Source organism: Schistocerca serialis, chromosome 4, assembly GCF_023864345.2.
Source record: "Schistocerca serialis cubense isolate TAMUIC-IGC-003099 chromosome 4, iqSchSeri2.2, whole genome shotgun sequence".
In the NCBI taxonomy this organism is placed as follows: domain Eukaryota; kingdom Metazoa; phylum Arthropoda; class Insecta; order Orthoptera; family Acrididae; genus Schistocerca; species Schistocerca serialis.
In genome coordinates, this window is record NC_064641.1 from 742,347,637 (window position 1) to 742,360,264 (window position 12,628).

The 12,628-nt window shown below is 44.0% G+C and overlaps 1 protein-coding gene across 4 annotated transcripts in view; it reads right to left on the minus strand.

The window, feature by feature from the left end:
- The window catches only part of LOC126473263 (integrin alpha-PS1), a 595,899-nt gene extending 588,181 nt beyond the window's left edge, over nt 1–7,718 (minus strand). For 3 of the 4 annotated variants that reach the window (XM_050100213.1, XM_050100212.1, XM_050100211.1), the window contains exon 1: nt 7,456–7,718. In XM_050100213.1, the coding sequence (XP_049956170.1) occupies nt 7,456–7,643 (188 nt within the window). In that variant the 5' untranslated portion in view covers nt 7,644–7,718. The remainder of the gene's footprint in view (nt 1–7,455) is intronic. The other variant, XM_050100214.1, reaches the window with a different exon arrangement.
- Between the last annotated feature and the right edge of the window lie 4,910 nt (nt 7,719–12,628).

Below are 12,628 nucleotides of genomic sequence, written 5' to 3' on the forward strand. Positions count from 1 at the left end.
CGCTCCTGGTTTCCAGTACTTGGACAACATTGCACACATGGAACTCAATGCCCCTATCACTACACAGGATCTCATTGCTACATTCCGCACAAAACGCAACACCGCTCCTGGTAACGATCGTGTCACCTACCGCCACCTTCGTGAAGCTCCTGTCTCTTTCCTCTCCACTGTCCGCCCCCGGTAGCTGAGTGGTCAGCGTGACAGACTGTCAATGCTAAGGGCCCGGGTTCGATTCCCGGCTGGGTCGGAGATTTTCTCCGCTCAGGGACTGGGTGTTGTGTTGTCCAAATCATCATCATTTCATCCTCATCGACGCGCAGGTCGCCGAAGTGGCGTCAACTCGAAAGACCTGCACCAGGCGAACGGTCTACCCGACGGGAGGCCCTAGCCACACGACATTTCATTTCATTTCCTCTCCACTCTGGCCAGGCTCTACAATGTAGTCCTGTCCACCGGTTACTACCCCGACCTGTGGAAAACCTCCCGTACCCTGATGTTCCTTAAACCTGGCAAACCCCCGTCCGCCGTCTCCTCCTACCGTCCCATCAGCCATACCTCGGTCTTCAGCAAGGTCCTGGAATCTATCCTCACCCGACGCATCCACCAGCATCTCCGCCAGCACCGCCTCCTTCCCGTTACCCAGTGTGGCTTTCGACCGTCCTTCTCTTCCGACGACCTTCTCCTTCACCTCACTCATCTCCTTTCCGAACAGCTTAATTCCCGTCGCTCCGCATTCTTCCTCACCCTGGACCTCGAACGTGCTCATGACCACGTATGACATTCCGGTCTCCTCTTCAAGCTCCAAACCTTCGCCCTTCCCATTAACTACGTCCATCTGATCGGTTCCTTTCTCTCCCACCGTCCTTCCTACGTCACCATCCATAACACGGATTCCTACACCTTTTTCCCCTCCGCCGGTGTGCCCCAAGGCTCCGTCCTCTCCCTCCTTCTGTACCTTTTGTACACGGCGGACATGCCGCCGCCGCCGCCGTCACCCCCCGTTCACCTTCTCCAGTTTGCCAATGACACCGCCTTCCTTGCCATTGCCCCCACCCTGCAGCGCTCCCAACACCTTCTCCAATCCCATCTTGACTGGTTCACCACTTGGTGTAACCGGTGGTTGCTCAAGATCAATCCCTCCAAAACCCAGGCGATCATTGTAGGCAAAACCACCCCTTCCTTCCGCCTCCTTGATTTCTATCTCACCATCTATGGCCGTCCAATCGCCCTCACTCCCACCCTTGGCATCACCCTCGACCGTCGCCTCTCCTGGACTCCCCATCTCCGGACAATCCAAGCCAAGGCACGCTCCCGACTCTGTCTCCTCAAGCTCCTTTCCGGCCGTACGTGGGGTCTGGACCTCTCCACCATCCTCCACACCTATAAATACCTCATCCGCCCTATCCTTTGTAACGCTCATCCGGCCTGGATCTCTGCCCCCCCTACCTTTTATAAATCCCTTCAAATCCTTGAACGCCATGCTCTCCGCCTCGCCTATCGCATCCGTCTCCCCTCCCCCATGCGGATCCTGTACGATCTCATTCCGTTCCCCCACCTCCTCCTTTTCCTTGAAAGGATACGGATCCTGTACACCTCCCGCAAACTTGATCCTCCTCACCCGCTTGTCTCGCTCATCCTCTCCCACCCCCGCCCGCTGCTGCGCCTGTATTCCCACATCCCACCTGGTCTCCATCTCTCCACCCTCCTTACCCTCTCCCAAGGTGGCTTCCGCCAGCTCCCCCTCCCTGATGATGTCCTCCTCCCCTCCATCTACACCTCCTATCAACTTTGATCCTGCCCCCCCCCCACTTCCGGTGTCCTTTCCTTTAGGCACCCTCCCTCCCTTCTCTCTCCTTTTCCCCCCATCCCTCTTCCTCCATCCCTCTTCCTCCGGGCTTCCCCTCCCCCTTCCTCCTATCTCCTCTGCCCATGGCATCTCTGCTCTCCCCTCTCCCTCTCCCACCCCTCTCCTCCTCTCTTGGCAGGTCCCCGGACTCGCACACGCCACGTGGACTTTCGCGCGCCGGAGATCATCGCCATCAGTGTCTCGTGTGTGTGCCTTCGTTGGTGTTTAGTGTTTGTTCGCCGTCACGCCACCACTGTTCACGTGTACCGTCGCCATCATCCATGTTATGTGCGCCGAGTCAACTAGTGTTAGTGATGTTTCTCGTCCAGCGTGAATGGCTCCATGTTTTTTGTTTTTTAGTGTCTACATTTTTTGCCCGCCGTTTTGATTGTATTCTCTGTGCCACCTATATGTATTACTTATTGTAAAACTCATGGCTGAAGAGCGGCGTACTCCGCTGCTGACAGCCCGCCTTGTGTAAGGTGCTCAAAATCACAATAAAGAAAAAAAACTGCCTTAGCAGTGTGTTCGTCGCACCTGAAGAGGTCGGTCAGTTGCGCTGACGAAATATTGTATGACTAGCATATGGACAAGGGAGGGTATGTGAATTTTAAAATAGGTAATGTACGAAATTTACGGCCGTTCATTTTGTAAACTGCGTGATCTGTGAGGCACATACGCCAACAACTGCCCTTGGAGCGCGCCGCGATCACGTAAAGCACGTTGAGGCACGCGTACCGTATGCAGAAGCCGCATCGTTATTGAGCGATCAGCAGCACGTTCAACTCCGCACGCTCAACTTCACGTTCGAAAGCACAGTCTGTGTGCCGACATCTTTACTATTGGCCGTGAAGGTAGACCTTCTTTATGAATTTTACGACGTTAGTGCTATATGAGCATCATCACCAATCACAACCAGTTTAATTTGGGGCCATAAACAAATTCATTCTTCTTGAGGAATATGTCATGTAGTACCGAGGATGTATAAAAACGTCACGGGAAAATGTTTCGCCAGGCTTGAATGTAAACGTGTATTACACAACCATAGTGCACGGCAGCAGTAATTTATGTCCTATGAAATATGTGGTGTAGTGAGGCACAACATATTGGAAGATATGGGACTCAAAACTACTTACTTGGGTGAAACTTCCTGGCAGATTAAAATTGTGTGCCGGACCGAGGCTCGAACTCGGGACCTTTGCCTTTCGGGGGCAAGTGCTCTACCATCTGACCTCCCCATGCACTACTCACGACCCGTCCTCACAGCTTTAATTCTGCCAGAACCTCGTCTCCTACCTCTCAAACTTCACAGAAGCTCTTCTGCGAATCATGCAGAACCAGCATTCCTGGAAGAAAGAATACAGCGGAGACATGGCTTAGGCACAGCCTGGGGGATGTTTCCAGAATGAGATTTTCACTCTGCAGCGGAGTGTGCGCTGATATGAAACTTTCTGGCAGATCTGCTGTGGCTAAGCCATGTCTCCGCCGTATCCTTTCTTCCAGGAGTGCTAGTTCTGCATGGTTCGCAGAAGAGCTTCTGTGAAGCTTGGGAGGTAGGAGACGAGGTACTGGGAGAACTGAAGCCGTGAGGATGGGTCGTGAGTCATGCTTGGGTAGCTCAGATGGTAGAGCACTTGCCCCCGAAAGGCAAAGGTCCCGAGTTCGAGTCTCGGTCCGGCACACAGTTTTAATTGGCCAGGAAGTTTCATAACAGCGCACACTCCGTTGCAGAGTGAAAATCTCATTCTATTTACTTGGGTGTTACTCCAAATGATCGAGAGACGGCGGCTGGAAAGACATTACACTCGCCAGCGAGGTGCGGGAAGCTGGGGGTGCTTTGTTTGACGACGACTGCAGCGCCAAACACTCAACCCTCTTTGTCACGCATTACACAGAAATTGGCCAAAGTACTGCCACGCAAAACAGACGGTAGGTCGGGGGAGGTCCTTTGTGGGTGGAAGGGTCACAAAGGATGAACGAGACAAAGCCACAGACCCGCAGCTGCGCACCAGAGCGATTCGCTAATTCGGATAGAGTCGAACCAATCGCTGACTGCTGCAGCATATTATATAAGCAGAGCACTGGGGTTTTTAGTTCAGCCTCGTCTACAACTGAGCTGTTTAAGATTCAAATCAAGTTTTGTTAGACAAGGATGACCATTCTGTAGAAATCTCTCTGGCATTCGACTGGAGTGATATTGAGAAGAAAAGAAAAATATGAACATGGACTGGGATTCGTGCCTCGCTCTTTTAGTACAGCTGAAGAGCGTCAAACACTGTGGCAACGTTCTCTGGAGAAAAATGCGGAATGGGTATGGCAGTAGACATGGGCTGCAAAATCAAAGGCGTCTGATAATGGTTGATTCAGTAAGTGTTTCCACGCGGCATCCTTGGTCTCTCAATTCGATACTCACGAGGAAAGAAATTATTGCCAAGAGAACAAAAATACAAATTAATAAAGCACCACATTAAGTGTGATAAAGGCAATTTTACTGTACAATATTTTAAAAATTTAAGCTAAATGTGAAACATCCTGGCAGATTAAAACTGTGTGCCGAACCGAGACTCGAACTCGGGACCTTTGTCTTTCGCGGGCAGTTTTAATCTGCCAAGGAGTTCTATATCAGCGCACACTCCGCTGCAGAGTGAAAATTTCATTCTAAGCTAAAAGTATTTGGCGTTCATTTGTCTTTCCAAACAGGAACTTTGAAATTTATTATATGTATATTTCTTTTCTTTCAGAACTACGTGAACAGGTCGAGCAGACGTGGAATAACGTATCCCACGTCAGTATTCACCATCTGTACTATCGACTGGATACCAGCGTCAGCGCCTGCATTGCCGCCCGTCGAGACTACAAAGTACTCCTAGGAGTGTTTCAGCATGGGTCGATACATGGTAGCTCAGAACAGCTTGTGCTATTGATTTGTAAATGTAATTATTTCATGTATTCCATATGCACTGTTGCAATAAGAAATCTTCAGTCAATTGGAAACCTCTAAAAGGTAGCACACATTTTTTTCTGGCTTTTATATGTATTACTCGTTCTAGCTTCAAGTTAGCTGTACCCGCATGACATAGTATAGGTCTCCTCTGCTGGAAATCGTTTTCTAAGAACTTTTCTTCTCTTCCGCTGCTCTTTAATCTCGTCATTTCGTACACTATCTGTTGATTTCATTTTTAGCATCTATATAGCAACACTCTGGAAACGTATCCAGTTTTTCCTATCCAAAGTATGCCGCAGACTATACGCCAGTCTGTTTCTACTGACTTTCATGTTTTCTTTTGAAAACATATCTAAGATGTCTTATAAATTTTGATATTGATCGTAATATTATTTACTCGAAGAAGAATGTCAGGATTTAACACAACTCAAGCCTGCTCTCTTCGCCTTTGGCATAAAATGGAAAACATCTACTGCCCCAGTGTTAAATGTGGCTATATACACCTGGTTACAGGCTACTAATAGAAAACGTAACACTCAAGAATTTTTGCACGTGTGAAATATATATAGCAATTCGTCGCACTGCACATCTAAAAATATAAGATATCTCGGTTTCTGCGAACCGCATTTCAGTCGAAACTCACTTCATCAGTCTGAAATGACGTAATTGTAAAGCATCATACGAGGTCGTTAAACATCATCTTCATTCGAGGAATTGCTGAGCTCAAATAAGCAACAACACAGAAAGATGTACAAATAGGAACATCTAAATAGAAGTGACTGTCCAATACATCGCGATTTTACTCCGTACATTCATGCACATTAATAAGACAAAGACTTGAAAATTTACATCTGTCCCAGAAATTTTGACTACTATATACTGTGACATCATATTACTGAATAGCTACTTGCATCTCTTTCTTGAAGTGCTAAGTTGATAATCTCTGCCTGTCAGGGCGAAGTCAATGCGATGACCCTTATCAAGTCATAACTTTCTTTAAACTGTAGTCAGTATCTCATGTACTCTTCAGCACAACGAATACGGATGTTTAAGTCATCCGGCCGGCTACACAATAAATTATAGTTTTAAAATAGGCCCGTACAATATTAGACTTGCCTACGTCTTTGCTGAAATGTTACTTTCCCGAATGAAGTATTTTGATACACGTTATGGGCTTTTACAAAAGGGAGTACGCATTGCAGGGCTCAAAAAGTACAATTTTTCCCCGGATTCCACAATGTATGTACGAAGCAAGTATAATTCGTGTAAGTGCAATGTTATGAGAAAAGTTGTTTGTATTCCTCACAAATGGCAGCGGGTTAGTAGTGTCTAAAGGAAACAATTCTTATCGAAATTTAAGAAGGCATAAAAACGAAAAAAATCAACCGCCGTGATCTTGATTACGCTTGGTGATAATCTCGAGGGTGAAACATCCTGGAAAAACTAGTCACTTAAGATAGACAAACCGTGTGCTTGTTCATTATATGACTCTCATGGTCTATCTGGATTTTCCTATGATTCTTTACGAATGTGGCCGAGATTTGTGTGCAAGCTTACTACAATTTGACGCTGAGAACGTTAATTTAAAAATTTTCGCGACATGTGAGTGCAGGCACCTTATCATAATAACCAAAGGGCAAGAAACGATTTCAAGTACGTTTTACAAATAAAAGATATCATTGCCACTTTACGCTCTCTAGTCATCAGGTCTGCATATTAAAATTGTTTCCCGAGAAAAACGAGGACGGTCTGGTTTAGTTAGCGATAAGAAACAGGTTACCGCCGCGTTCTGTTTTCGGCATCTGAGTCAAGGCACATTGACCCCTTGGCATCCTTTCTGACCTCCAGAGAATCGGAGCCAACGGAGTGGTAAGTGAAGCCAAATAATTAATTTGACGTCTAATGAAAGCCGAAGTAAGCCGTCTGTGAATTTTTGTTTCCACTGCCTGTCTAGCAAGCCACGTTGTTTCTCTAAATACGCACGGTGTGAATGGTGATAATTTCTGAATCATACTGTGATTTGAAAATCTTCTCCAGTAGATCTCAGAGTAAAAAAATTTTGATACATGGCCTCTACTTTTCAATGTCCTGTTGATTCCATATGCGCAGCTCGTGCGTACTAAACTTAACACTTTCAAGTTAGCTGTTGTGTCATATTTAAGGGTTCAAGGGGAGCAAAGAGCGTCAACAGTTTACCAGTACCATAACAAAATAGTGCATGTCCCACATTTCATGAGACACTGTGTTCTGGCTTGGAGAAATATCAATCTGAAGAAAAACTGCAGGATCAAAGTGCCAGATACATTTTACTTGTAAAAATAGGGAATGTTAAGCACTTGGTGCTAGTTTTCTTACTTTCTTCATACAGCTATTGAAGAGCGTCTCGTAACAAACACGTAGTACACTAATAAACAACTGTCTTCTAGTTTCAGTGGGTAAGCAGCAATAAGTGCAATATCAAAAAAATGTGCATTTTCTTAAATTTCTCTCTGAATTCAAACAGGAAACTAAAGTAAAAAATAATGTTTATTTTTCATTTAAATTCGAAGCACGTTTCTGGGAATCCCTTTTTTGTTCATTCATATTTCACACTGTTACCGGTGTGATGCCAAGAGACACAACATAACTACGAGCTACGGTGAGTAAACTTTCTGTGCCAACTTACCAATTCTCCTCTATGACACCGGTTGCTTCGTTTATAACCTGATGCTCCGCGACAGAATATCCGAAGTAGGAGTCAATGGCACCTCGCTTTATGATTGGAATACGCGCTTCTAAATTGAACGTCGCGCAGCAGACGACGCAACACGCTGTCAAAACAATCCTGAGATAAACACATGCACCAGGCTTCATGTTGATACGGTGGTGATAACGCTCGCGTGCATCCACCCGCGCAAACTGTCTACCCACAACCGACCCTTCCCGCCGCTGAACTCCAACTGCGCGTTGCTCGGGCTGTTAGGAGTTCCTGCGGCAGCCGGTAGAGCGCGCTGTTGTCGAATCAAAGCGCTTGAGTTGTGAGAATATAACACTCTTCAAGAATAGCCAAAGTACATCGAGCAGAACAACACTGTAACAGCACTGTTGTAACAGTTTCTTTCAGAAACGTGAGATAGCAGCAGCTTTTTTAGCTGGAATTTGTTTTTTCTGTTAGAAATACAGCACTTAAGGTAAGTCGTAAAACTTTTCGTCTTTTCTTTAGTATGTGTATTCGTCAATAAAAAGTTAAAAATCTTGTCATGTCAACTGTCTCCTAAAAAATGTTGAAGTGTATTCAAAGTTGTAGTGAGGTACTCAGTGTTCAAAACTATTCTGAAAATGTTGGTCTACTACCTTATGTCAGTTGCATGAGATTCTAGGAAGAAAGTGAATTATAATTCCATCTGAGACTGACTCGGAAGTATGGTCGCGCAGCGTCATTAACGCTTGATAAATAAAAAAAAAACTGTTAGTCTATTCTGTGTGAATTTTAGTATGCGTGCACGTAAATCATTGTCTTCCGCCTCAGAATTTGCAACAGAAATTAGCGTAAGGCGTTGTGCCCCTGACTGACTGATCTTTGATGGATTGCAGAGACTGTCTAGAATAGAAGATTCAGCGATATCAACTCCGTCGAAGATGAGAAATGCATGGAATACGGGTGTTAGGATGTTGATGCAATTTTCGGTGAAGCCCGTAATGATCGATCGTCTAGAGTCCTCTAGATTTTATGGGTAGTAGTAGCAGCAGTAGTAATTTATTTTGTTCGTCTGTCGATCTGTCTTACACGAGTACGGGATATATCCTTGCGTTACATAGTTAATATATACAGGTCTTTGAAAACTTAACAGGTGCAGTTTGACAAGACTGGAAAATCTGCGCTCAGCGAGCAAAAGTGTAGAGAATCACAGTTTCGTATTTCAAGAATCCTACCGTAAAATTCGGTCTTATCTAAGCACTGTCGACTCCAGTTGGTGACTGGAAAAACAGCATGCCTCTACAGCTGTATCTAGGGCGATGACGAATATGACGTAGGTGTAGCTTCTAAGCAGCTTCAACTGATGCAAAGACAACGTGTCTTCCGACAAGTCCCCTAGTCCTGAATCGGTATAACGCTAGGGTTGCCATCCGTCCTGACATATCAGGACTGTCACCTTTATGTATCTTCTTGTCCTGACATCCCGACAAGACTCAGTTTTATCCCGATTTTGCGAAATATTGATATGGGCTTGGCTGGAGTATTGAAGTAACGCCATCTGTTTGCAGCATGTAAATGCAGTCTAAGTTAGTTTTATTTGTGTCAACAAGTTTATGTTGACAAGGTCATCTCACAGATGACGTTGCATGTTGCGTATCCTGTGTCGACGATGCAAGCACCTTCTAGATCTAGCACCATCATTCTAGAAAATACCAGACTTCTCCAGTTGTACAGTGTTGGACCTAACCAAGAAACAGTTAATTTGATTTCGGAATTTGAGGAAGAAAGAATGGTTTTCTACACCATAGCATTTGATTACTTACTACTTTAGAAGTACGCGCTACTGCTTACACATTTTGTTGTCCTCATGGAGTACTACGAGTGTACGAAGTCGGCAGTAAATCCACGTTCCAAACGTCGTGGCCTCCCCTTGTTAGGGAAATAGGCTATGTATTTTAATAAAAGTCAAGTATGGACTATGCTATCTGAAATCACAGACTGGGTGATGATTGAAACCACTATTATATACCTGACTCAAAATGGTGTGAAATTTCAGACGACAATTGTTTTCAGGAATATATGTATCTGAAGAGCTTTTCAGAAACTAAGCATGATTCGGACGAATTTAAGTCTGTGGAGGAAAGGTGGATTTACTTCCTAACGGAAACCGAAAATCCTGAACGCAAATGCCAACTGCAAAAATCATGCGAGTATCTGTTCACTATTCCCGTACACAACTTCACAATGGAACGAGTAGTTTCTCTGATACCGTCTCAGTGCACTGAGGAAAGAAATCGACTGCTGCCACGGACTGAAGAACCAATCTTACAGTGCCAGTTTAAATGCAAACTGACTTGCGCGGAGTTTTATCAATATGCAGACGGGAAAAAAGAGTTGCTGAAAAAGGTGAAATCTTCCGAAAAATGTGGTGTACCAACTACTTCTGCACCAACATGTTCCATGTCATTATATTCTAAATAAAAATAATTATAGTAAATCAACTTTTTGCTTAATTTCAGCATCCCCATCTCACAGTGTCCCGACGAGGTCCCAGCTAGTCATGGCAACCTTATATAATGCGTACATGTCGGAAGGGTTTGGCTGGTAGGCAATGTTACTGACACCTATTTGATAGTTCTGTATGAGAGAGCCATTGTTGTCTGCTGAGTTGCTTATTCGTACTTCACTCTTCATTTCGTAGTGTTTCTGTTCCCTGTGACCCCCCAGCCCCCCTCTCCCCCCCACCACCCCCAACCACCGCCTCGTGCTGGCCACATACCCAGTGGCGATTCAAGTGGGTATCAGACTTGCTTCTTCCGCTTCCCACAAACCGCTCCCCCCCCCCCCCCCCCCAAATTGCAACAGGGCAACTACTTGTAATTAACACGCTGTACATATCTCTTATGAATGACATATTTTCTTTACGGTAAAGCAGCGATCCCTGAGACAGCAGTGGGTGTTGCCGATTATTTTATATGGTTGCCCATAAACCTGCAAGCAATTTAAGAACCACTACAACAACCGTCTCTTCTATATCAACATCCTACCGGCGCAGGTGTGAATGAACAGCGTCATGTAAACAAAACAAAAAAAAATGGCTCTGAGCACTATGGGACTCAACTGCTGAGGTCATTAGTCCCCTAGAACTTAGAACTAGTTAAACCTAACTAACCTAAGGACGTCACAAACATCCATGCCCGAGGCAGGATTCGAACCTGCGACCGTAGAGGTCTTGCGGTTCCAGACTGCAGCGCCTTTAACCGCACGGCCACTTCGGCCGGTGTCATGTAAACAAAATTGATGTCTTGCGTAATAATACTATGCGTATCATTTCGGGAACAATAAGATCTACTCCCTCTACCTGGCAGCCTGTTCTGAGTCACTCAACACCCCCAAATCTGCCAAAGAAGGAAGTCTGAATCAGGGAATACAACAAAGTCCTAGCAAACTTTAGACTAACGGTGCACTCTGACATTACTAATCTCAGAATCAACAAAATCCGTTCAAGGCATCCTCCTCTTGCACTTGAAAACAGTCTCGCTGAAGTTAACATCACCAATTCTTGCATGAGAAAATGACTCCAGAATGTCCCAGCAACATGCCAGTTATAATTGTGTATTACTGAGACAGCTCCCGCGTTTGATCTACCCCGCAGGGTATGTTCAACTCTCAATCGACAAAGAACAGAATATGGACGACATGCAGTCATTTTTTAAATGGTAAAATTTGTCCTCGCCAGCATATGACTACAGCTCACCGAGGCAGACCACCCATCACATTATGGAAGAAGCAGAGCATGTAGACTGGGGTTATGATGAATTCCTGATGGCAACCCCAATTTCCGTCAAATACATACAAGAAATAGCTTAGCACCCGATGCTTCGCTCGCATAGACTGTGCGGTCTGCACAGAAATTTTTTTGTTTTCTTTAACACAATTTTATGTCGAATACAACTTTCAACACCTTATAAACTTTTCACGCTAATTACGGCCATATAAGCATGGTCTTTTCCCATGTACTTCTGATCAAAAAGCGATACCGGTAGCAGGCCGAGGTTTTTATTAATCATGGCTTGTGCGCTCTTGTGGTAATATTTCAGTTGAAACTTTCATCCCCTAACACATTTCTTTATCTCTAAACGAGAAGTGAAATATCAGTTTTCATAGATTTAGCTTTAACAATTTTTCTATATAACTAAATATTTTCTTAAAAAATTTCGTCCCATATTTCCCCCTTAAGGAGATGAATTTCCAAGAACAGTGAAATACTTATCTTTTAATTCTAACGGAGAAGCCAAATACAAATTTTCATAGATTTAGCTTTGAAATTGCTTTCATGGTGAAACAATTTGATAAAACTTTCATCCCCTATTTCACTCCCTGAGGGAGTTGGATGTACAAAAATACTGCAACAAGTATTTTTTTTAATTTCTGTGCGAGAAGTCAAACGCCAATTTTCATAGATGTAGCTTTAAAAGGCTTTAGTAGCTGTATAATAATGAATTATTTTCAAAAAACTTTCACCCATTTTTTACCCCCTTTGTGACTGAATTTCCGAAACAGTAAAACACGTAATTTTTATTTTGTAACCAGGAAGGCAAATACCAAGTTTCAAAGATTTAGCTTGAAAAATTCTTTCCATATGAAATATTTTCATAGGACATTTCACCTTCTGTTTCATCCTCTCAAGGGTTGAATTTCCAAAAACAGTAAAACGTGTATTTTTTATTTCCAACAGAGAATCAAAATACAAATTTTCATAGATTTAGCTTAAAAATGCTTCCATAATAAAATATTTCTGTAAGTCTTTCGTCCCCTATTTCACCCCCATAAGGGTTGAATTTCCAAAAATGCAGAAACATTATTTCTGACCGAAAAGCCAAATACCACTCTTCCTTTGTCTAACTTCAAATTTCCTTAATAGAGACATATTTTCAAAAAAACTTTGGATTCCCTGTTTTACCCGCTTAGGGTGGAATTCCGAAAAATCTCTTTTTAGACGACGCTTGTAATATAAGATCAACACCATCCCCAAATTTGAATTTTCTGTCCTTAGCGGTTTGGGCCGAGGACGTCAGTGAGGACATTGCCTTTTATATACATAGATTAAATGTGTTTAGCAACAACGTAATGTAATTCAACATTCAAATGTATTTAGGTG